Genomic DNA, 25,472 nt, shown 5'->3' on the forward strand with positions numbered 1-25,472 from the left:
GTGACATTTATCTCCATTTGTTTACAGGCGCTTGAGTGTTGTTTGTTCACTTCAGTATTCTGGGTTTGAAGAAAACATCACTACCGCTCTGAGGACACTGCCATATGTGGGGTGGGAAACGTTCGGGGGAGGGGGGTGAATGTATCTATGCATATGCGCAAAAGGATTGTATATTCTTCAGGAAAGAACATTGTATGAAACCCCCCCCCATTGCATCAGAGTCGACATCTGGGACACCCGTCCACCCTGCAAACAGGGAATTTGCATGCATGCTTCTCAGCTCTCGATGCACAGCACCCAGTGTAACCTTTTTCCTGCTCCCCTTTGCTTCTGTAGGAGCCCTGATCATGTGCAGCGATCACCCTTTTGAAACACCCAATGAAAAAGTAGATCTCAAAGTGTTATACAAAGGGAGGTCAGTATCATCATCCCCCCTTTTACAGGTGGGGAAACTGAAGCACAGAGCAGGGAATGATTTGCTCAGGGTCACCAAGAACGTCGGGGCAGAGCCAGAAATAGGTCTCCTAAGTTCTATTCCAGTTCTCTAGCCACTAGGCAATGCTGCCTCCCAGACATGTTGCTTATTACACTGCTGGAAGGGGCTCAGATACTGGGGGTGATGAGCACGATATTAGAAACTATATAAGGAATAGAATAGGAAAGGACTTGCGTGCCAGGAAAGGCTACTGATTTGCAAAGCAAATCTACGGTGGAGTAACGGAATGGGTTCCACAACATCCCAAGCCCTAGTTGGGCAGGGGGGCAGAGACTGGCATTTGGTCTGTTGTTCTGCTGTGCTCCTACGTGCTAACTGTGAAGGTGGCTCAATCAGGAAGTCTTGGAGACGGAACAAATTGTTTTGCAAAGTATTTTGGAAAGATGTTGGAAGTTTCCTCTATTGTGGTGTTTTTTGGGGGATTTTTTTGGCTTGAATATTTTGTTCTGAGTTGATTTCTGTCGAGTTGCATCTGCTGTTCCCTGCCCCCCTCCCATATGCATATGGTTCAATTTTTGCATGTTTAACGGCCATCATGGGTGGGGTTTTTTTGGTCTGTTTTGTTGTAGAATTAGTTGGTTCTGCTTGGGGCTTGTACCAAATGGGGAGTGAAGGGAAAAAGAGGGCTCCCTGAAGGGGCTGGAAAACCTTATCTTCAGTTTTGTGCAGTGCCGTGGGCAGGTATTCAGCCAGCACTTCGCAGTGTCTGCAGTTTGCTCCCACGTTCAGGAGGACGCAGTCTTAACGCCACATATCATGAGTCTGTTGCGCCTTGTACTTCAAAAGCGAATCACGCTGCATGTGTTGTAGCAAATCCGCTTTCTCTGGGTGTACATTAAAGCTAAAAAGACTTCATCTTGGTGGCAAATAGGTGTGGAAAAGACTGGGCTGCTCACCCTTAAACACGGTTGCCTGAGATTGCTAGGTAACGTTACCTCTGTATTTGCAGACTTTCCTTCCCTAGGAATGACTAGGGGTGGCTGCGTATATGGAAGTTGGGCTACTTAATTATCTTGAGCAGAGCTGGCTTGCTGTATCCACTGCAGGCCTTTGTGAGGTACAGAGAAATGTGGTGTCAAATGTGGCTGTTTGTGTTTAGGGGAGCATAGACCCTAATGCTGAAACATTGTGGAACTGGCTTCAGGTTAAAATCCATGTGCTCGTCAGTACTGAGCATTGGGCAGGGTGTTGGTACAGGGTGCTGGAACGTTCTGACTGACTTGGTTCTTCATTGTTGTTTGCAGTGTTGTTATAGTCAGGTTGGTCCCAGGATAGTCAAGAGGCCAAGTGGTCTTTTAATGGACCAACTTCTGTGAGTGAGAGAGACAGCTTGCAAGTTTACACAGAGCTTTTCTTCAGGTCTGTGTGGCTCAAAAGCTTGTCTCTCTCACCCACAGAAGCTGGTCCAGTAGAAGATATTACTTCGCCCACCCTGGTTCTTCACTGGTATTTCTAGGCTCACGAGCACCTAACTACACAAAGGGAGAACCCGGCATTTCAGGTGATCCAAGCTCTGGCTTTCTGGGTACATCCCCAAAACCTGCAGCTGCCATTCTCCCCACTGGGTTGGCAGCCTCAGGTTTGAAATTGTGGCCCGGACTGGAGCTCAGGCTTCGAAGCCTAGAGAGGGGTTGGACTTCAGAGCCCCAGCTGCAACTTCAAAGTGCGGCGTCTACGGCTGTGTGTAGAGCGCTAGCAAGGGTCCTGCAAACCCGAGCCTGTTGCTTGGGCTGAGGGGCTCGCTGCTGTGTAGATGTAACCTTTGTAACCACACAACAGTAGCGGCAGCCACTTGAGTTTTATTGTAGAAAGATTGTGTGTCTGTCTTAAGGGTGATGGAGATGGGTATTTGCCAGTGGGAGTTCCAGAGCCAAAAAAGCTTCGCGCTTCATCTGGGGATCTCAAAACTGCTTGCAAATATTAAGTCTTATCAGGCTTGTGAGTCAGGTAGCCTTAAACTCAGATGGGGAAACAGAGGCACAAAGAGGTTGCATCCCCGGAGTCCTGATTCTTCTTTCCCGGTTCTGTGCGTTAGTGCTCAGTGCATTTATCTCTATGCATGAAAAAGGCCAAGACTCCTGTTGATGGTTGGAATAGAAAATGGGGGTCCCATTCCAAGACTTAGGGTTATTAACAGGTAGCTGATACTAGCCCAAGACACAGCTTCTCAAAGCCAACTTGCAGGTTAAAAATAGCAAGTATAATAGCTCTGTGGTTTCTCTTTAAACTCTGCTGGAAGCCATTGCCAGAGGCTAATTGAGTTTGATGTGAATGTCTAACCTTGCACCCCTAGTGACAAGCAGGCTCCAGCATCTGATTTCCGTTGCAAAGGATATCGCCATGGTGGGAGGATGAGCTGTTTGTTAGCTGGCTGATGGGCTGCAAAAGAATAACTTCTGCTAAACTGCCTTTAGGCCAAAGCTTTTTCCAAAAGCACCTAGAGATTTGGGGCACTCCAAAATTGGGACTCTTCACATCCTCATTTTTCACAAATGCTGGGCAACCAGTAGCGCTTATGGACTTCAATAGCCAAAATAGGTCTCTGATCGCAGAAATCCCCTGCTAATCTCTGGTGCCATGCTGGGTTAAGATATACATGCACCCGTGCTTTGCATATGGTAGCCATGCTCTCTTCCTCGCCTTAAAAAAATCATAGAAGTGTAGTTATTTGAACCTGTTTGGGAGACATCAAATCTATGTGGATAATTGGGACCTGGCAGAACCAGAGAGACAGCAGGATGGCTTGGTGGGAAAGGAAGGTTTGGCCAGACAATGTCTTGAATAGTCTGAATTTTGTTCTGGTTAATGTGGGACACAATAGGGCAAAAGAAAATAAAGTAATAACGTCTGAGATGTGAATACACATTTTGTTGGTGCGTTGTGTGGTGTGTTCCAATGGAAAGGCCTCTATTCTTAAGTAAGCAACTTTCCCTTTTACCCATGTTTATGGAGCATGGCCTCTCTTCAGTGTCCTTTCTTTTGGTTTTATACACAATGATGATGGTTAATTTCTGCTCTTTTAGGTACTTGAAGGAAGGGAGGGTAGGGAGAAGGGGAAAGCGAATCAAAACAAAACAGCACGTAATTGCCCTTGAACTGCATCAGTGGGCCTACTTGGTATCCTCTGGGCTTGAAAATGAAGAAAGGGAATGGGAGTCAGGAGATTGTTGCTCTTTGCTCCTGGGACACGGCATTAAACCATATAAAATTGAAGACATGCTGAAAAAAAAGTGTGTGAGGTTTTTTTTAAATTTTTTTTCTGATTTTTAAATTGGCAAGAAGGCCAGGCTGGGAAATTCTGATTGGGTCCTTCATGCACTGTTATCCTTGGGGGAGCAGTTGTGAGTGTTATGGCCCATGAGATGGTAACAGGAGCTCGCCCATGTATTACTTGATGTTTTCACCCCACCTTCCTTGTGGACTGGAGGCCATGTCTTCACCTGGGAAAAAGGGGTGTGCTTATGCTGGGTTAGCGAGCCTGTGGTAACTAACACCAGGGAAAACGCTGGCGAAGACAAGGCCATCTGTAGTTTTCATGTGTGTGACCGGGGTTTACCTCAACCTGTTAACGTGTGTGAACAGGCTGTCTTTCCTTCACTAGTATTTTCCCACTTGTTAGCTAACAGGGTCTTAAACACACCCTTTCCCCTAGAGAAGATTGTCAAGGCTGGGCCCGAAGCTTAAACGAGTTCACTTAAAAACCCCTTTTTTTAATTAAAAAATAAACCCAGCATCAAACACCCCGACTCCTCACCCCCCACCCGCCTTGCACTCTGCAGTGTTACATTATGGTCCCAGGTCGGTAACAGAATCTCTGTGTGGCTCTGACAATTGCAGATAATTATGGCCTAAAACAAAAGACCTGTTCCTGGCCCCAGGCTCTGTCCACTTTATGCCCACTTAGTTGGCATAAAGGAGGATGTTAAAGCTGCCCTACTAGATCAGCTGGGAGCTCCTCAGGTGCAGGGGCATGTCTGGGTGGCATAGGGCTGCCAGCTTTAAGCTCTTTCCGCGTCTCCCCAGGTGCGGAGGTCACTGCAGGTGTGACCAGGGCAGAAGGGCATGTTCGCCAGTGTAAATTAAACCAGCCAGTGTAAATTAATCCAGTTGGGTTGGCCCTAGGCTCAGGATTGCTGAAAGGTGGCTATAGGTGTTGGGCCAAGCACAGCATGAAAGTTTGGTCCTGAATATTTCCCAGTCTTTCCCTCCTCTCTCGAATTTATTTTCGCTTTATTGGTAGCTGTTTCTGTGGTGCCCATCACTGTTATCTGATGTTCAGGGAGACCTGATGGACTGTTTGGTGCCTCATTATGTAACCCACAACGTATGGGGTGGCGATGGGGGAATAAGAAATGGTGCTCCTTAAAAACAAGAAAAAACGCCAAACAAAAATAGGTAAAAAGGATTTAGGTGCTTGAGTGACAGACTGTTCTTTTCCTATGGACTTACCAGTTTTGACGGCCCTATTGAGCTGTAACATGAACGGTCTCTTCTCTTCTCCTGGGGCTTTCGTTGAATGGTTGGAGGGGAGAGAAGAGGGAGTGTTAGTTTTTTGGATGTCTGATGCGCTCAGAGCTCTCTCTCCAATTAGATGCTAATTTGGTCCAAAAGCAATAGCATATGAAAAATAGCTGAAGGGGAGACTGTAATGAAAGGAAAAGAGATTAACTCGCTCTTGAACAGAACTGGCGCCAAAGCAAAGTTGTTGACTTTGTTTTTTGCTCTGAGAGTCAAGTTTTGGCAATGCAGGTAATATTTCAGCTCTCTTTCCACTGTCAAAAAAAAAAAGCAGCAGCACGGAGGCTTGAAAAATAGGAAGGATGCTCTCCTGGCCAAAGCAAAGGACTACAACTTGGGAAATCTGGGTTCTATTCCTGGCTCCACCGACGGCTAGCTGTGTGACTGTGGGCAAGTGCAAGTCCCTTCGCTCTCTGTGCAGCAGTTTCCTCATTTATAAAATGGAGGTGACCAGAGATTACCAGGGGAAAACAGGCTGCCCACCCCTTCCCAAAGCCCCTGTGTTGTGATCAGATGTCCCCAGTGCCATGCATGGCTAGTTGTCGCTCTCTGTTTTGCGGGCTATGCTGGTCTCACAGAGGTGCTGTTACAGGGAGCTGGATTAGTTTCCCAGCCATAAGCAGCTTTCAGCCTGCGACGGCCCCGTTGCGGGAAGCCAGCCTTTTAAAATGGGACATGACTGAGAGGAGCGCTTCCAGCAGTCAGGCTTTGTCCGGGCCGCTTACTAGGGACACCTTGTGTGGTGTTGTTCAGCAGCACTGCCTGGCAGCTAGAGAGACAGGACCTGAGTCAGGGCTGGGGCAGAGGGGATGTGGCAGGAGGCTGATTTGGCCCTCAGTGCAGGTGGGGTTTTGCTAGTTTGCACCCTGGCAGCTGGGATGTCCGCGCCATGGTTCTCCTGCCCCCAGAACACCCCTGCACCTGAGCTTCTGCAAGTTGTTTTTTTGGGGTGGGGAGTTTTTGTGTGTGTGTGTGGGGGTTTGCAGGCTTGGCAGATGCCAGTGCTTTTTATTTTCACCCTTATTTAACTAGTAACCGTGTTAACGCGCCGTCTTTCTTTTCAAACGTGCCCTGTGAGCTGAGTCCCTGAGTGCTGGCAGAGTTAGCCCACCCCTTGGCAGGGTTCACCCAAAGCCAGCTCCTGTTTTTTTGGAGTGTGTTGCGCACCGTTTTCCGCGAGGGTCTGCCTGACCCCTCGTCTGCCTGCACAGACCACTCTAGCCAGGGCCGGGAGGTGGGCGGAGTAGGGCCTCTCTGTGCTCTATTCAAGTTGATGGGAGTTTTGCCCCAGCGTTGAGTGCGGCCCCTTTCTCCGTGGTGCATCTCTAGTGCAATCGGGATGGATGACGGCTGCATGGATAGACGTGCCCTCGATCTAGCTAGAGCAAAGCTAGCTTGAGTTACGTTCGCTCGTGCTAGTTTTGTTCAAAGCCAGGTTGGTCTGTGTGTGCTGCAGTCTCACTTTCCAACTTCTGTGTAGACCCATCTTGTGTGTGTCCCTCTAGCTAGCGCACAAGGGCTCTTACAGGGTCTGAACTTGTGCTCCAACAGCTGATGGTTGGACGCACAGGAAGAAACATCGGAAGGCGAGTTGCAGCACGTTCAGCAAAACTATCTAGCCCCACACAGCAGATGGGAGGCCTTGGGCATAACAAGTGCCTGCTGATTGCCTGGATAACATTTCCATGCCTTGAATACCACTGATCAGGGGAAGCATTGTCTCCTCCATCTCTTAGAGATGATTTCCCTCCTTTCTCGCATTGACTGGGGGTGTACGTCAAGGAAGCCGACCTGACGATGATCCCATAATGGTGATGCTGATGAGGGAGCTTGCTGAGATAAAGCTCCCTTTGTGCTATGGGGCTATGAATTGATGCAGTTTCTTCGATTGGGCCTGATAGCGCCATGCAGAATATTGGGTAGCAGACAAATCATGATTTTTTTTTAATATGTCTCATCCTGGCCCTGTAACTGGCCATTATAACTGGGCTTCAGACAGGAGGACATAGGGTATCAAATAAAGTTCATCAGGGGTTTTATCCTATTCCTTTATATTCTTTGCTTCCTATCTTTCTGCCTGAGGAGGAGGTGGGAAGGTGTGATGAGGCGGTATTTGTTGTCAGACATCACCGGTGTGGTGCTCTACTTTGTCCAATGTAGATACCGGTCGGCTGCGTGCATGCGTTCCCTCTGCGTGCTGCCCCGGCTCTGCAGATCGCTGACACAGCAGACCCCGAGAGAACCCTCAATGACCACAGACTCCTATAAGGGACGAAGGCCACCCAGCCAGGTTTATTGGCAAACGAAGCCAGTAATAGTAATAGTAACAGTAATCGTTCCCTGCAGACTCTACAGGACATATTACGAACATGTGCCCCCGACAATGGACCGGCTCAGTCAGTGACGGGACTCTCCACTGCCCCCTAGGCCAGACTAAAACAGCTCTTCAGGGGTACCCTTTTATACACAAGTACCAACAAGTTACATGTTGGTCCTGACATACAGAGGTGCAACCCCTCTACGTGTTAGGTTGCCGCCGCTCACCTTGAACAAAACAACTCTATCCATCGTGTTATTCCTTTGACCCTGTCTTTAGGATGGGTCAGCCTGTTCCTTGTTAGCTGTGTGGAATGTGCTAGTCCTGGACTGTTCTGGTACCATCCTGGCACATGTTTATCTTACTAGTGCTTAGTACCTGTTAGGTATGTGTATAATTGCAACATCAGCCTCCTTCTTGTCAGCTTCTGTGGGCAGAGCCTGCCTCTGGCTCACAGCTTAACTTGGCTTTATGTTGGCAAAGTCTTGACCATTCCTTTAGTTCAGGCCTTAGGTTTGTACCAGGCCTCTGATACAAGGGTTTATGTTTCAGGGCCTCATCTTACCACAGAATTGACTCAGCATTAGTGAAGTGATTACTGGATATCCTGTGCCTAGTGCTGGTGTCCACACTTCAAAAAGGCTGTGGACAACTTGGAAAGGGTTCAGAAAAGAGCTACCAGGTCGAGAAGATATGCCTTATAGTGAGAGATTTAAGGATCTCATTCTGTTTAGTATTCAAAGGGAGGTTAAGAGGTGACTTGATCATGGTCTACAGGTATCAAATGGGGAAGAAATTTCTGATAGGAGGCAGTTCTTTAATCTAGCAGAAAAAACCCAAGGTAGATGCAGTGAGCGGAAGCTGAAACTAGACGAATTCAGAGGAGAAATAAGGCACACATCTTTAACAGTGAGGATGATTAATGGCTGGGACGATTTACTTGGGAACTTGGTGGAGTCTCCATTATTTGAAGACTGCCCAAGTCTGGAGGTATGGCTACACGGCAACAAAAGACCAGCAGAATGGCTGTGGCTGGCCTGGGTCAGCTAACTTGGGCTTGCAGGCTCGATGTTCTGGCAGTGTAGATGGTCTGGCTGGAGTCTGGACCCTGAAGGTGTGGACTCTGTAATTAGACACTCGAACCCAGCGCGGGCCAGTTGTTTCTGGCTAAGGGACATCTCAGTCTAGAATGAACTAGACATTCAGACTCATGCTGGAGCCTGGGTTCTGGAACCCTCGGACCTCGCAGGACCCTGGTGCCCAGGCTCCAGCCTAGCCCAGACATCTACGCTGCAATTAAACAGCCCCTTAGCTTGAGGCAGCTGGCAGGGGCCAGCCATGGGTTTTTAATTGCAATGTAGACATACCCTCAGACCCTCCCCTCTTGTGGGGTCTCAGAGCCCAGGCTGCAGCCTGAGCCTGAACGTCTACACTGCTGTTTTTAGCCCCATAGCCTGAGCCAGCTGACCCAGGCTCTGAGACTGTGGTTTTTTTATGCCCTAGCTCAAATCGAAGTTGTAAGCTCAATGCAGTGATTACTGGGTGAGATTCTCTGGCCTGTGTCATGCAGGAGGTTGGACTAGATGACCACAGTGGTCCCTTCTGACCTTAATAACTCTGAATGAGCTAGGACACCAGGCTGAGTATCTGCAGACTTGGGTTCTCTTGTCAGCGTTGCCACTGACTCACCACATGCCCTTGGGCAAGTCCTTTAGCCTTTGTGTACCTCATTTTCCCTTTTGTAATATGGGGTTAATGAATGATATTTTCCCATCTGTGTAATGCACTGTGGGATCTGTGAAATAAGTCAGTGGAATGTGCTCCTAAGTCCTTTATCAGGCATACGAATATGTTATGCTCATATTGTGCTCTGTCTGCTAGCAATGATTAACCTTCTCCATACCCCAGGAGATGACTACCATTGCTGCTTTAGAGATAGGGGAAATTGTGGCAGAGATATTGGGCTCCCAGTCCTGTGATCAGCCTCTTGGCCCATCGTACATTTTAATCAGTGTCCAAAGATCAGAAACACTAAGTGAGGGTTAAGGGCAGGTTGCATCATGAAGCTTAAAATATATATATATTCAGGAACATTTAGTGATGCAATCATCACGCTCTTCCTCTCTCTGTATTCTCTCTGTATGTAGCGCTCATCGATACGCAATAGGAGATGAAATGGTTCTATAAGAGATGAAAGAGCCTCCAAGGTAACATTGCGTTGTTACAAGTTAGGGGTGTATGTGTGTGTGTGTTAGTGTTTTTTGATCTGGGTTTTAAAAAAAAAAGGAGCAACAATGATACTGGAATCTGCATTTATCGTACGCTCACATGCAGAGAGGAATATCCGAAAGGGTTGCTATAGATACACTTTATCGCATGCCCCAAGCAACACTAATGCTCTGCGTTGCAGTTATGCTTCACTTGTAGCGTTTGCATAATCTGATTCTGTTACTGTCAGAATAAGGTAAAATGGATGAAGGGTGAGGTTAAAACTAAACCAGCCCCTCTAAGCACGTAATTAGACTTTGGCAACTGGCTTGCTACCCAATCGGTGGCCCAACAGCTGTACAACCTGGACATCTGAGAAGGTTAAACTGCTTGAGAAACATGAGCACTGGTGGAAAATTGAGCCCACTGTCTGCTTGATGAGCTTGATGAGCCAACACATCTGGGTACCAAGTAAGTGCTTTGACTCCAAATCCTTAGGCAACAGATTGTCTTCTGAATATTCGTTAGAGTTGCTCTGCTCCCCAGCTGATATTTGCATCTTTTATGCGAGATGGTGGAAATGTCTCACCTCGGCCAACGAGGAAAATCCATGCACTAGAAAAGGCCCAATGCAGCGGTTGGATTAGTTGTTGAATTGATCAGAGGGGAAGCAGTTGTATCAGACGAGGGTATTCTCTTGCCGAGCCCTTTTCTGGCATTAATGGGTGAATCCTCACAATATCTGCAGCACAGGGATGTTATGCCCATTTTCCAAATTGAGCGGTAGAGAGGAGAGAGCGTGGCTGAAATTTTCAAAGACGTCTGAGAAAATTGGGCACCTACCCCCCATTGAATTTTAGGAATGAAATTTCACTGTAGGTCAAAGAGGTAAACCATCATGCAAAATGTCTGATCTTACAGGAGAACGTTTGCAAAAGGAGAATACTAGAGGCATGAGCACAACGGATATCTTAGAACCAGCCTACATAGAAAAGGCGGGTGAAAGTCCAGAACTTCAGCTAGTGTACATTTGTATAGCTCCACCCAGTGGGAAGCCGGGCGCAGTCTCTCTTAAAAGCCGAAGTTGAGCTCCCTCATCTCTCTGCAGAGTGTGTGCATCTGCTCTTGTGCAGCTCAGTCTTAAAATAAATAGAGAACATCAAAGACCCCGAAAGAGCTAAACGCTCACCAGCGAGAAAACAGTGTGCATCGCTTCTCTGAACACCAACTGCAGCCCAGGTGAGTGAGGTCCAGCACGTCTTCATCTTCAGCTACAGGGCTTGATATTACCACTGGTCCTTCATATGCCCAAACTCCCTGGTACCCCTGCTGTATTCCCTTCTCGGGCACACTGTCCACACCATTAGCACCTATTAAACTGCAGCCCCAGAAAGCTTCAGCCCTCTCCCCATACACGTGGCGCTCTCTCTTTCTGCCATCTTCTCTGAAGAGTTGTTTGTCCCCTGTGCCCTGGCGATGGCCCATAGTGTTGAACATCTCGAGTGGTGGTAGAAGGCAGGAGGCCAAAGAGGGGCATTACCTGAAAAGGATAAACATGGTGCATAAGGAAGGAAGCATTCAATGGACTAGAGAGGGGATGTTTGGGCTGAAAATTTTCTTGGCATATCTGTTGGGCTGTGGAATAATCTCCCATGGGAGACAGAGAGCCCCAGAGCTTGGAAATTTTGGAATTAGGCTGGGCAAAGTACAGAAAAATATCCTATGGGGACACAATGCTGTCATGGCTGGGGGATAGATAATACTGAACCGTGGCCATTCTGCAATTAAGTGATGCTCTTGTGGGCATTACAGGTCTGGGTGAAGGCTCAGAAGATTCCATTCACGTTTGGAGTCTTCAACCACATTCGTAGTTTATTGTAACGCCTGGTGATTATTTAGCTGGTCAGAAGATGGGGCAGAATTGGCCCTCCCTCTCATTCCTATTTGCGATCATCTACTCCACCTTTCAAGTTCTACGCAGTCCCAGATTTTGAATGTTTGAGTAGGAAGCTCCATAGCCCAAGGACTAACTTATTGAAAAACACAAGCAAGAGCTACCCGGTTAAAAGCAAATAAACAAACTAAGCCCGGGCACTGGCTATACATCAAAAAAGCCACTCTCGGGTTTTTAATCCCCGCTATCGGGTCTGCATCACTCACTTGGCTTTCCTTTCCCACTGACAAATAAAGTTCTGTTTATCCTTGGACAGGAATGAAATCCTGCAAGCAAATGTTAGCACAAACTGTTGGTTTGGCTCGAGTTTTGGGCTGACCGGGTGTCTGGTCCTGTGTATTATTTGCTAGTATTGTGACAGCCATCGTGGCTGCAGATGTTGCTTTAAAAGAGAAGTGCAAGTATCTGTGAGCAGATAAGTTTGCTGAGCTGGGTAACATCAGTCAGATATACCCCAGGAGCGTGGTACATTGTGGTGGTTGCCATGCTGACATCCATGAAGAACTGGCTGGTCACATGGCGTCTGATTTTTGTTTCCAGCTTTCCTGTTGTTTTTCTGATCCCTAAAATGTGCTGATTCTTTGGTGTTGAAAATTTAATCCCGACAGTATTTTTTGTTGCTGTTGAGACTCTCCTCAGAATGCTTTTAAGCGCTTTTCCTCCCCCCCCCCCATTATAGATGGCATGAGGTGAATTATAAAATGACCACACACACACCCCCTTTCCTCTGGTGACCTTGGATGTCAATCTGCATGAGCACTTTTATGCAAAGATTCTTAATTGGCATTGAAAATCCATGCTTTGCAACGTGCAAGGCGATAGATGAGCATTATCCTGCCTAGAAATGGCATGGGAAGCAAGTGACATTCAATCAGAACAATTTCAGATGACTTCTTGCACTTGTTTGTTTGCCATTAAAATTCTGAGGTCGGGGGAGGGGGAGAGTTAAGTGCATCTAAAATGTCAAATCTTTTTTAGTGCAAAGCAGCAGCTGTTGCTTGTGTGAGGTTCAGGAATTTCTGCCCATGTAATTTCTTGGCTGCTTCTCGCCTTTTCAAACTGAAGATGAACAGAGAGAGACTCTCTCTGAGTGGTCTTGATTATAGTGCAGGCCATTGCTTATTCTGTCCTTTCACAGCCCTGATGCATGGAGTTTACTGACGGGCTTTTAAAATGCTGGCCAAAGTAGAGCCTGGTGCCAGTTAATGTCCTGCTGGGAACCTGGGTTGGGGAGAGTCTGAGAGTCTTGGCTTAACAGGAAACATGTTAGCAGATGAAAATGAGGCAAGTCTTTTGAAGGTGGTCGGGAGCAGCCCCTGACTATAGGCAGTGACATGTTCCAAACCTGGGAATGAAAACATAACTGAATACAATGGTGCCTTCCTTCAGCAACAGATGGAAAAGAGAAGACTGAGAGGGGACATAACAGTTTTCAAGTACATAAAAGGTTGGTTACAAGAAGGAGGGAGAAGAATTGTTCTTCTTAACCTCTGAGGCGAGGACAAGAAGCAATGGGCTTAAATTGCAGCAAGGGAGGTTTAGCTTGGACATTAGGACAAACTTCCTGGCTGTCAGGGTGGCTAAGCCCTGGAATAAATTGCCTCGGGAGGTTGTGGAATCTCCATCACTGGAGATTTTTAAGAGCAGGTTAGACAAACACCTGTCAGGGATGGTCTAGATCAGGGGTCGGCAGCCTTTTAGAAGTGGTGTGCCGAGTCTTCGTTTGTTCACTTTAATTTAAGGTTTTGCGCACCAGTAATGCATTTTAACGTTTTTAGAAGGTCTCTCTCTATAAGTCTCTATATTATATAACTAAACTATTGTCGTATGTAAACAAGGTTTTCAAAATGTTTAAGAAGCTTCATTTAAAATTAAATTAAAATGCTGATCTTACGCCGCCGGCCCGCTCAGCTGGTTGCCGGCCTGGGGTTCCGTTCACCTAGGCTGGCAGCGGGCTGAGCGGGGCCTGTGGCCGGGACCCCAGCTGGCAAGGGGCCGGCGGCCAGAACTCGAGACTGGCAGTGGGCTGAGCGGGGTCAGCGGCTGGGACCCCAGACTGTCAGTGGGCTGAGCGGCTCAGCTTGCTGCCGGTCTGGGGTTCTGTCCGCCAGCTCCTGCCAACCAGGGTCCCAGCTGCCGGCCCCGCTCAGCCCGCTGCCAGTCTGGAGTCCCAGCCCTGTCCACATAGAGTGGGTATCTACCTTCTCCCTGGTTCTAGCCCTTCTCTTCCTCTCTCTGCACTGAGATGAGGGTGGGAGTGTGCTGAGAGCAGGCCTGGGGGTGAAGGAGCAGGCTGGGGGTTGGGGTGCAGGGTCTGGCTAGGAGCTAGAATGAGGGAGGGGGCTCAGGGTTGGGGCAGGAGGTTTGGGTGTGAAGCGCTTACCTGGGCAGCTCCCATTTGGTGCGAGGGGTGCAGGTGGGAATGACGGGGTGTGTGTGTGTGTGTGTGTGCAGGAGCTCCCGTTTGGTGCTCAGGGTGGGAGTGGGGATGTGGGGGGGGTGTAAGAGTCAGGGCATGGGGTGTGGGGGGGCTGGGTATTTGAGGGGGGTGCAGGAGTCAGGGCAGTGGGCTGGGAGGGCTGGGTATGTGTGGGGGGTGCCGGAGTCAGGGCTGGGGTCGGGAGAGGGGGTGCAGGGGTCAGGGCAGGGGGCTGGGGTGTGTGTGGGGGGGTGCAGGAGTAAGGGCAGAGGTCTGGGTGTGTGTGAGGAGAGTTCAGGGATCAGAGCAGAGGGCTGGGGTATGGGGGTGTGTGCAGGGGTCAGGGCAGAGGGCTGGGGGTGTGGGCTGGAGTCGTGGGGGTGCTCCAGCCCCCTGCCCTGAGCGGCTCACGGCAGGGGGCTGGAGGGGTTATGCCCTGATTCCACCCCCTTCCCCAAGGTCCCCGGAGCAGAGAGCACGGTGCAGCTCTGCTTTTACCTCTTCCCCTCCCTAGCAAGGGCCCTCAGCTGATCAGCCACAGGGAGGGAAAGGAGGAGGGGCAGGAATCCGGCCCGCTGGGGGAACAGGTGTGGGGAGGGGGAAGCTTGCCTGCCCTGCAAGGAGAGGGCGGTGGGTGGGGGGGGCAGAAAAGGGCAGGCTGGGCAGGATTTTTAATGGCCCGCTGCTTTCTGCCCGGGTCCGGCAGACAGCAGCGAGCCATTAAAAATTGGCTCGCGTGCCGTGTTTGGCCCGCGTGCCATAGGTTGCCAACCCCTGCTCTAGATAATCCTTAGTCCTGCCATGGGTGCAGGGGACTGGACTAGATGATCTCTCGAGGTCCCTTCCAGTCCTGTGATTCCCAGGAGGCAGGTCTTGTGCATGGGGGCTTGAAATGGGCTGGTTCTTTTTGAGACCCTGTGTGACTGGGGTCCTGGGGAGCTCAATCAGGGCAAACTGCAAAGAATGGGGCAGACAATCCTCAAAACCGATGGTTATTTCAATACGTAGATTCATCAAGTTAGTCTCAAAACAGCTTCTATAATACCGTACAAAGAAAAGGAGGTCTTGTGGCACCTTAGAGACTAACACATCTATTAGAGCATAAGCTTTCGCGGGCTACAGCCCACTTCATCGGATGTGGAACGCTGAGGGAGGCTTGACCTTCTCCAGGCTGCAGATGATCAGCATCTTTCCTGCCGGTTTTTTGGTTGTGGGTGGGGCAAATGGTTCCCAGCATGAGCCTGCTCCCTTCCGAACTGATCTCGAGTCAATTTCTCTTTTCCCCCTCAGACAGAGGTGAAAACGGGGAGCCCTATCAGAGGCGGAAGGGCGTTGGAGCCAGCCAGTCAGAAGTCCCATCTGCATCTCAGACTTCTGGAGACAGCGCGTTGACCCCAGGAAGTAGCAGTTGGAGGCGAATTATGCTGCTCATTCTAGCTGTAACGATACATAACATTCCAGGTCAGCACCTTGTCTGCTTTCAGTTGCAGGGTGGGTGTAGCCGTGTTGGTCCCCGGAGCTGATAGAGATGAGGTGAGCGAGGTGATATCTTTTATTGGACCAATTTCTGTTGGTGGAAAGGACAAGCTGTCAAGCTTCATAGAGCTCTTCTTCCGCTCTGGAGAAGGTAACCAGAGTGTTTATCATACCTTCTGTGCGACCCTCTTGGGCTTAACAATCTGTCCTACCTTTTATGTAGCTTAGACACTCTGATTACCTTTTCCAGACCTAAGGAAGAGCTCTGTGAAGCTCAAAAGATTGTCCCTTCCATCAACAGATGTTGGTCCAATAAAAGATACTATTTTACCCACCTTGTCACTTGCAGTGGCCTGTTCTTGAAGATGTCATTTCCTCGGTTGGATGAGAGGCATAGCCTAGTTGATGCCACCACATCAAGGATTTTGGAATGGCTGCTTTGTTTTTTATAGCTGTTTGATTATTGCAGATGGCTCCCATCACAGTAGCATCTGGGCACCTTTTTGATTAAATCTACTACAGCTGGTCTTGCTTGTCTGTGTTCATGTTATTCAGTCCTGTAAAGGCTGAATCACCAACATACATTAGCAGGTGGCAGTTTCGGGAGAATGCCTCCTGACTCTGCACTGTGTTCTAAATTCCCTGGGTCTCCCCCTACTGCCAGCCCCAAGTGTTTAAAAATCATATCAGACTCCCCTCCTCCATCCCCCCAAATCACAAGAGTTAAAAATCATGAGGTCTTAAAAATAATGACTGTTTGGCTTTTTATTTGTCTGCTGGTCTTTGTGCTGATAGGGGTTGCATTTTCAAGCTTTGCTCTGTAACCATGAGGGACAGAAACATTTTCTTTTTGGTTAATTAAAAAAAAGCTGAGATTCTCACAATCACATGAATCCAGGAGCTGGGGCTTTAAGAAAAACTGATATCACAGGACTGGCATTAACATTGTGAGAGCTGACAACACTTAGTTGCTTTGTAATTCTTTGTTATGCTGGGGGTAAGACAGGATAACGCTTTGTCTGCTTTCCTTGCGTGCTCTTTTTCCTCCCCTTTCTATCTCTTTTCCTTGTTAGAAGAGCTCTTATTTGATTTACGTGTGTAACCTGTGTTATGGAGGGATAGAAGGAAGCTGATCTACATAGCTTTGCCTTTGGGGAGACTGAAATGCTGGATTCTCTGTGCTCGCTTGAGAAAGCAGGATTCCAAAACATGATGACTGTATCACTCTGTGGCAGGGTAGCTGCTACCGCATACTAAACACAAAAGACACTCTTCCCATCAGAACTGAAACTCTGGAAGTTTCCTTGTTCTGGTGTGTGTGCTTTTTGATTTTAAGGGTAGCTTCTTGCTGCTGTGGCAGAACTGTAATTTTAAATTTTGTTATTGGATGCTTCTCTGTTCTGTTGACTCATGTGAAAAGGCTCAGAATTATGTGGCTTTGATCACAGCTCTTGTATCCACTTCAAGGACAGTCAGGAGCCAAATGCCAAAAAAATTGTAGAAATATGAAGCTGGAGGTAGTAGCCGTGGGTTGGTGTGTGTGTGCGCTTTCTGCTCATGAATTTCAAAAACTGCATTCTTTCCATCCTTCTGTTGCTTGCTTGTCTCGTTGAAATCAGTTGTTTCATTTCAGCTTGTAATCATTTTTCACTGTCCTTCATTTCTCCATCTACTGCCTCTTGGTGGAGGCATTCACTTAACTAGGCTTTCTGTGATCCCAAAGAGGGTGCATGATAATATCTCCGCTTCACCTTTTGTTGGATGATCTTAAAGCGCTTTGCTAACGCTAATTAATTGTGCATCCCAGGACTATGATGGCCTTGTCTGTATTAGCAAAATTAGTACCTGTTTTTCAGCAAGTGTCAACCATGGTGTAGCTGCATCAGTGCTAAGCTGCAGGTGTAGGAAAAATTCCGGGGTTTTTATCATGCGCCTGTGAAAACCTGCTCTAGATTCATTGAAACCGCTTGAAAGCTTGTGCAGGCTTGTATCACTGAGTGGCCAGTGAGCAAGTACAAGATTAACTGCAAATAAAATGTCATCTAATGCAGCATTAGGGTTGATGCTTTAAACTTGCAAAAGCCAAGAATCTCTGATTTAAAATTCTCCCAGGTGCCACAAATCCAACCTATGTGTGCTATATCTCATTGTTTAGCACTGGCTATAGTGACATATTGCGCAGAGTATTTATTTTACAGTGTGAACAAACCAGAGGGTGGATGAAGGCAAGTAGTAAATTCAGCATGCTGAGCCTTTCGATCTGGGATAGGAATACAGGAATTGCCTGGGTGGGTCAGTGGAATAATCCATCTAGCCCAGTGGTCTGTCAGCTGTTTTAGAGGAAGATGCAAGAAACTCAGCAGTCGGCAGTTATTACTCCTGAGGGCATTCTGTGCCAAGAAAATTTTAAAATTCTGCGTACAATATTTTAAAATTCTGCAGGTGGGGTCGAAAGGGTTTTGTGTGGGGCAATCTGGGTGCGGGCGGCTCAGTGTGGGAGCTTGTTGGGGGGTTCTGGATACAACGGTAATGGGACTCTGCAGGGGGGTCCAGGTGAAGGTGGTTGGGGACACAGCGGGGAGGGGGTGTCTGGGTGTAGGGGGATAGAGCTCAGCTGAGGGGTCTGGGGTGGTGAGCTCAGTGGGTGAGGGTCCAGATGCTGGGGGAGTGGGGATTAGTGGAGTGGGGATCTAGGTGCAGCTGGTTGGGGCTCGGTGGGGTGGGGATCCAGGTGCGGATGGCTTGTCGGGGTGGTCCAGGTGCAGGGGGAAGTGGGGCTCGTCGGGGGCTGTTCTGAGTGCGGGGCGGCGAGGCTCGGCAGGAGGGTCTGAGTATGAGGGGGTCTGGATGCATGGGGGTTGGGTGGATGGGGGAGCAGCTCCCTGTACAGGGACCCCACCCCCTGCAGCTGAGAAGCAATGGGTGCAGGAAGCTGGGGGCAGGGGGAGTTTGCAGAGATTCTTGCAGCCAGGGGAGAAATCTGGGGGTTGGGTCTGACCCGGCCCCAGGTGCCGTGCAGGGGACGAAGAAGTCCCATCCTGCCCAGCTGGGACTATCAGCTGAGCCTGGTGCAGGGTAGGAGCCACCAGCTGGGTCTTCCCCAGTCCCGCCTCCTGCCCCACAGTGATTTACCCCTCTGATGGCTGCCCTAGGCACCTGAAACATACTGCTGGGGAGGGTCGCATGACCGCTCTTGTGGATTCCCTGTCAAAAAGTCATTTTTCTGTGGGGAAGTAAAGAAATCTGCGGGGGACATAAATTCTGCGTAATTCCCCCAGGAGTAAGTTATTGGAACGTCTCCTGATCAGTTTATGCCCTTAGGCCTCGTGACTTGATATCTAAATTGATTGATGCCCATATTCCATTCAAAAACTCTTGGTTTGGGGTTTTTTAATACTCTGATAATTACCCAATTAACACTCCTGTCTTTTTTTGTTAAAATCTTCGCCTAAATGATCCCTTGTGGCAATGAGTTCCACAGGCTGGTTCTGCCTTTTGTGAAAGCGTGTTTCCTTCCTTCATCTGTTTTGAATTTGCTGCTTCTTGTTGCGTGCCCCCTTGCTCTCTTGTGCGAGAAAAGAGGGCGAACAGCTGTACCTGATGTATCTTCTTTATAGGAGTCTTCACTTCACGTATTTTTATCATGAGATGCAAAAAACTATAAAGATGAGGTTCTTTTAGTTGTTCTCTTCTGTTGGGGCATTTGGGGTTCACATTTTCAAGCTCTTCTCTTTAAATTAAACACTTTTTAAATTAAAGCTGGGATTCTTAGTTAATAAGAGTGATTTCAGCCATGGGTGGCTTTAGGAGTGGCTTTAATGCCAAATACCGTGAGACTTGGGATAAACTCATGAGAGTTGGTCATATGAATTTTCAGAAGTGCTGACACAATACGTTGCCTTCAGGGAGAGTTTTACCATTGAATTCAGTGGGAGCAGAGTTAGGCCAATTCTGTACGCCTGAATCTCCACCAGAAAACTCCACTTGATTGAGTCAGTGAGACTTGTGTCTGTAAAATGAGTTGTGTGTAACTTTCCCTGTATGCAAGCAAATCCTGACTGGTCTCCCAAATTAGGAAAATCTGTTCATGGTTCCTTGAGTGGCTTTTCTCTGTCTTTCTCAGGAATTTTTGTAGTTTGTGATTTAAAAAAAAAAAAAATCAGTTTCCACCTTCTGATGTTTTTAATTCAGCTTCTTCCAATCTGGCACATCCCATACGTGGTAAACTCAGTTGCTGAGTTGTAACAACTTGAAATCTGTGCTTACAGCTATAAAACTACAGCACAGGAAAACAATTTGTCTTAATTATGAGAGTTCTCTGACTAATAAACTACAGACAGTGCTTTCAGAGATCTCAAATAAAATCTGTGGGATCTTAATTGAATAGGAATTTGTAAAAAATGTTGTTTTTTAAAATAAAGAAAACATTTGCTTTGTGTTGGAGATTAAACTGATTTTAATCCCTTTTAATTAAAGCAGGTGAGCAGCAGACCTCCCACATGGACTCTTCTACCGTCTGGGAGAACCAGGGGACATAAATTCACATATCCCTCCAAATCAGACTTTTGTTCAAATGTATGATTTGGCTTGTGGTACTGTGCCTAGGAGTTGCAGTGCTGGATTTGGTAGTGGCAGGTGCTTTGCAAACACAGAACCAAAAGGTTGTCCGTGCCCCAAACTAAGTGCAAGCTACTACCAAAATTAAGATCACTCGGAATAGTGACATTTTTTTTAAAAGAAAAACACCGGTAATGGTTAGTTTAAAGCAAAGACGTCGCCATTTGCATTTGCAAACCCCTCCCCTCCGAAAGGGAAACTGACTGTCATTGTACTATGTCTTGTACAGCACCTACCACAGTGGAGACCTGCTCTGGGACTGGGGCTCCTAAGCATTACTGCAAAACAAATAATAATGAGCAGTTGCACTAATTGCTGTGTGGAGTGCTCATGAACAGCATGAAGATAGGGCGGTAGCTGCTTTAAAGGTGACCACAGTTTTAAGTAGAAGCCAAAAGATAAAGGTTGCGAGCGATTGAGTTGAAAACAGCATAATTGGATTTTATCCCTCAGCTGAAGCTGCCGGGAGGCACAGGCGTGAATAGGTGCCTGCATGCATTTCTCTCTTGCTATCCTGCTCAGCGTGTGCTAAGGAATTGTGGATTATTTTGACTGTCACTGAAGAAACAAACCTTTGTAAAGGAAGGAACAAAGTGTCACCCAAAGCAATAGGTTAATGACCATAATCTCTCCATTGCTGGAGTGTGCTCTTCGAAGGGGCTGTTGTAACCTTTTTTTGTTCTGACACTGCACAAAGCCCCCCTTGGGCAGTTATTGAGCCTCAGAAATTATCTCCTACTTCTTAAAGGTCACAGCATTAAAATTTAACATTTAGGGTGGTGTGGGAGAGCAGTGCCCTGTGAATGTATCTGTTACAGCTCAGCAAGTGAGTTCTGTTCATCTCCTGCTGCAAGGCTCCCTGGGTCACAAATACGGTCTTCCCCATGGCTGCTTTTCCTGAGGCCATCAAGTGCATGCGAGGCAGGGATACATACCGCTCCAGCTTGGATGCAGCCCCTGCAGATTTCACTAACTTCCAGGGGACAGGCTGGCAAAGCATGCGAGGTGGAAACGGCCTTGTCGGGGCAGAAGTTGAATGGGTTTCAGTATCGACGTGTGGGGCAGTGTTTAGACTGAGCTCCATTCTTAGAAGAGTGGGGGCTCGCTTTCCTTTCTCGTTGACCTGTGTGTTTCCCTTAGCATTGCATAGGCAGGCCAGCCTTAGTGAATGAGCGTAACATCCGTCTAGTGCTGTCCACTGATATTGAAGCCCCCTACAAGCGTTATTTCCATTTCACAGTTTGTGCAACTGAGGCATTGAGAGGCGAGGTGACTTGCCCAGAGTCTCAGTTAGCGTTGGCGGTGCGAATAGAAGCCAGGTCTCCTGACTCCTAGTCCAAAGCCCTAGCCACTGGACCATGCCTCCTGGGCAGCTTCCCAGCATGCCCTGTCTAAGGACGTGAAGCAATAGCACTGGGAGCCTCTAGGGCTGGTAACTCGCAGGCCAGTTGCAAACCCCTCTGATGAGGGGTTTGTACTTACCTGGCCTTCTGTTTCCAAAAGAGCATCCCTGTTTTATTTCTTGGTTGTGTGGCCCTTTGGGGCCTCAACGTTTATTATGGAGTTGCCACGACGACTTCTCTGCACTGTTGCCATGGGTTGCGGGGGCCATGGAGAAACCAAAGGTGCCAGCCGCAGATGAGCGAGTAGGAAGAGGGGGAAGTCTTGCTCAAGGTGAAGATAAGGCCTCGAGGAGGGAAGCGGAACTGGTGGGGCCATTGGGATTAGGGAGAAAGGTTATAGAGAGCTACCATGCCCATCACCATCGTATCTGCCCCATCTTTGTCTTGTCCTGGAACGGGGATTTCCTTCGGGTGCCGACCTGATGTCATGGCATTTAAAAGGAAACATAAAGAACTAAAAATCAAGTGTCACTGAAGTTCTTTGGTTTCCCTTGCAAAGCATTGTACTCCCCTGGCCTTGTTCAGCAGTGCTCATGTCGCGTCTCCGGCAGGTTACCTTTGATGAGGCCTCTTTCCACCGCGCGGGATTTGTAAGCACTGTAATGTTCCCCCTTAATTATAATCCTATCAGTGGAAAGCCTGACCTAATTAGCGCACACTCTTGCAGCGCGGTGCCGCTTTGCTTCGTGTAGCGTGTTACAGGGAGCGCCCCGGTGCAGAAGCTTGGGTTGTTGGATGGAGCTGCTGGGTTTTTCTTGGGATTTGTTGCAAACTGGAGAAGTTGAGGCTGGAGTGAGCATGAACTGCGTGGCTGCTGGGTAGGATTGCCTGCAGTAGCCTCATACTACCACCCGTTATCACAATCTGGTTCATGAAATTGTGGCAGGCCATCTTTGTCAGTGTGAACGTAGCTAAATCACATTCGTTGGGTGGTAGCAGACTTATGTGTTCGTGTCAATTGCTGCTGCTGCTGATGTCGGGCCTTTCATCAAAGGATCTCCGAGCACCTTGCCGAGGTTTCTTACCTCCCCTGCTAGGTGAATATTCCCCTCGTTTGTTGGAAGAGCTGAGCCAGGGACGCCGGAGCCCTGACCCCCAGGGAGTGACTCGTCTCTGCACTGCACATTGGGTACTGATTTACACCTGTGCTAAGTGGGTGTAAAAGAGCTCCCAGCGATGAAGGTGGAGAATTTGGGTTTGAGGCCAGATTTACATCCACACTGCAGTCACTCTGCATGGATGTAAAGGCTACTGAAGGGGCAAAGCAGAGGAGACTCAGGCCCCCGGTGTCTTGCATTCACTGCTACAGAGCACTTGCTTCCGATCAATTGTGGCTTAATTTTCTCATTCAATCGGTCTTTTGGTCCATTGTTTTTTATGGAGAATGTTGCCTTGGAAAATCTACAGGCTTGTTTCCCTGCTTCCTCCCTGGTTGTCAGTGTAGCGGCTGCAAGGCTAGCTACGTGGTCAATGATTTATAAAGCAAAAAGTTTTCAGAAACTTTGCCGAGGGCAACTGGAAAAAAAAAAAGCAGTAAATATGGCACCAAACTAATGGAACGGCGAGTGGATCGCATTGCTGGAATGGGTGGCACGACGTTCCTGTAGCTTACTGAAAACACGCCGAGGAGCATCTTCAGGACACCTGCCTGATTGCTCGGAGCGATGCTGCGTGCTGTAGGGAAAGGGCATAGGATCAGGGCACCTGGTCAGTCTGATGGGGCAGTCTAGCAGATAGGGCACTGGACTCTGGAGACTTAGCTTCTAGTCTGAGCTCTGCCACTGTGTCACTTCATCTCTGCGTCTCCGTTTCCCTCCTCTGTCCGATTTACCGCGTCTGTACAGTGCCTAGCGCAGCGAGGCCCCGATCTTAGAGCCTTGAGGTACTACCATCAGCCATACACTAAGATTCAGCTACCAGCATGCAACTATCCTTGTAAGGGAATCTAGACTGATGTGATCTGCACACGCAGCCATAAAAGAGGAGGGTAGGAGGGAAAGTGGCTAAGCGGAGGATATTGGCGAGTTTAAGTTAATGAAACTTCTCACTCTCAGCTCCTGTACCAGACCCCTGACTGGGGTTTATACTAACCCTTTGCAACCATTTACTGATGTGTAACTTACCCGCTTTACACATTGCCCCTAAATTCTGCCCAGTCCCTCCAGCTGGTGGGTTAATTTCTGTGTAATTGCAGATACTGTTTCTGAGAAGCTGCCGCTTTTCATTAGCTTCATGGCAGAAATGCCTGCCTAGTATTAAAGGTAACACCTCAGGCTAGCACTCCTGACAGGCAGCCTGCTGATGGTTTGGTTCAGGTGACTAACCAAAGCTTAGCCAGCATGCTGGGATCTCCCCCTTGCTCCTACCTACCCATCTCTCTCTGATCGCTCCCCCACATCCCCACTTGCAACCCACCTTCTGCAACAGCTTCTCCCTCCTCCCTGAAAAGAAGAGTTTGTGAGTTGTGTGAAGGCTGAGGCCATGTGAGTCTCTGCCTCTTACCAGATTCTCTCGCTTTAATTGTTTTTTGTTATAGTCCTTTACAGTAATGCTTAGCGCTTACACACACCCTTGAATCGAAGGATCTCAGAGCATTCAGCGACTATGCAGCAATGAGGCTCTCGCACTTGCCCTCCCAAGGAGGTAAGCAAGTGTTGCAATCCCCATTTTGCAGATGGGGTAATCAAGACTTTCACTACATGGCAGGCTCCTGCGGGCGGGGACTGTCTGGTGTGGAACCGAATGCATCATTAGCGCTTAAATGAGCAATTTGCTAAAGTTCACCCAGCTGGGGCATTGATGGAGCTGGGAGCAGAACCCATGCCTCCTGATTCACAATCTTGTCCTCTAGGTACTGGGCCACACTCTTCCCACGAATCCCCCGAGGGATGATGAGTTTGCTTTGACCCTCTTTAAGAGGCGAGTGCCTTTGAGTTTTGGCGAAGAGTCTGTCTTTCATTTCAGGCAAATCTGCGGGAGGCTGACTAATGTGTGGGAAAGATAATTGAATGGAGAAACCTGCTTCTTGAGTTTTTGTTTTTGACTGGCTTCAGCAGGCCAGGGGACGGTTTGTTAATTTGTTTCTGAGCTGGAACAGGTAACATAAAGAATAAATTGGTCAGGACAGGAAATGCCAGACAGCGGAGTAGCTCCTGCTAATTAATATTCATATATGCCAAGTTCAGTGGAACATTCATTATGTATTTAATTAGACCTTGTTTATTCTGGTTCATCTTTGTACCGTGGGTGCTTGCTATGCTGAGGAATTGAAAATAATTAAAGTGTTACTGGTGTGCTGGAAAAAAACAATTAATGAGGTGTCAATTTAAAGTCTAAATGCTGCTCCTTTCCTTTTGATCGGCTTAAAGAGTGGGAGGGGAATGACACGCCAGGGAATTTTGGGGTGCTTTATTCCAGTGTCATTTCCTCCAGATTCTTAGTCTCATTCTTCTACATCGTTGATACATTTTCATTTGTGCAGTGATGGTGCCTGGAGGCCATCAGTGCGGATCAGGCCTCGTTGCAGTAAGTGCTGTGCAAACACACAGGCAGGCAAGGACCCTGCCCCAAGAAGTTTACAAATTTAATTTAAAACCAGACAAAATCAGTGAGCGGGATAAAGGACATATGGTAACAAAACCAAAACCATAGGTTAGTTAGGCCCCGGTCCAGCAAAAACTGTAAGCACGTGACTAGTTAGATGGATGGAATTTGGTGGATGGCCCAGGACTTCGGGGGACCGCTCACGTGCTTAACTGCTTTGTGAGATGGGGGATTTATTGCACCGTTTCATTACACTTTCAGATTATTTGAAAATGTCAAAATTAGCTCTCCCTCCACTGCAAAGCCTGGCTGTCGGCTGGTTGGCAGGCTTCCTAGCTCCTTGCCTAGATTTGTTTTTAAATGAATAATACTGGGCGCATACGTTTTCATCTCTTGAGAGTGCTTCATGGACTCGAAGAAATGAATCCTCATAGCTTCCTTTCCCCTCCCCATGAGGCTGATGATTACCACCCACCTTTTAAAGATGGGGAAACTAAGGCACAGAGTTTAAGTGACTTGCC

The 25,472-nt window shown here is 48.1% G+C and overlaps 1 protein-coding gene across 11 annotated transcripts in view; it reads left to right on the forward strand.

The window, feature by feature from the left end:
• Positions 1 to 25,472, forward strand: part of SLC39A11 (solute carrier family 39 member 11) — a 404,115-nt gene that overhangs the window by 125,082 nt on the left and 253,561 nt on the right. For 10 of the 11 annotated variants that reach the window (XR_012154971.1, XM_073312119.1, XM_073312121.1 and 7 more), the window contains one exon: positions 15,203 to 15,373. The exons of the other annotated variant lie outside the window; for it this stretch is intronic. Coding sequence is in view for 9 of the 10 variants with exons in the window: in XM_073312119.1 (XP_073168220.1) it covers positions 15,203 to 15,373 (171 nt within the window). In the remaining variant the exon portion in view is untranslated. The remainder of the gene's footprint in view (positions 1 to 15,202; positions 15,374 to 25,472) is intronic. 11 annotated transcript variants of the gene reach the window in all.

This window comes from Lepidochelys kempii, chromosome 14 (assembly GCF_965140265.1).
Source record: "Lepidochelys kempii isolate rLepKem1 chromosome 14, rLepKem1.hap2, whole genome shotgun sequence".
In the NCBI taxonomy this organism is placed as follows: domain Eukaryota; kingdom Metazoa; phylum Chordata; order Testudines; family Cheloniidae; genus Lepidochelys; species Lepidochelys kempii.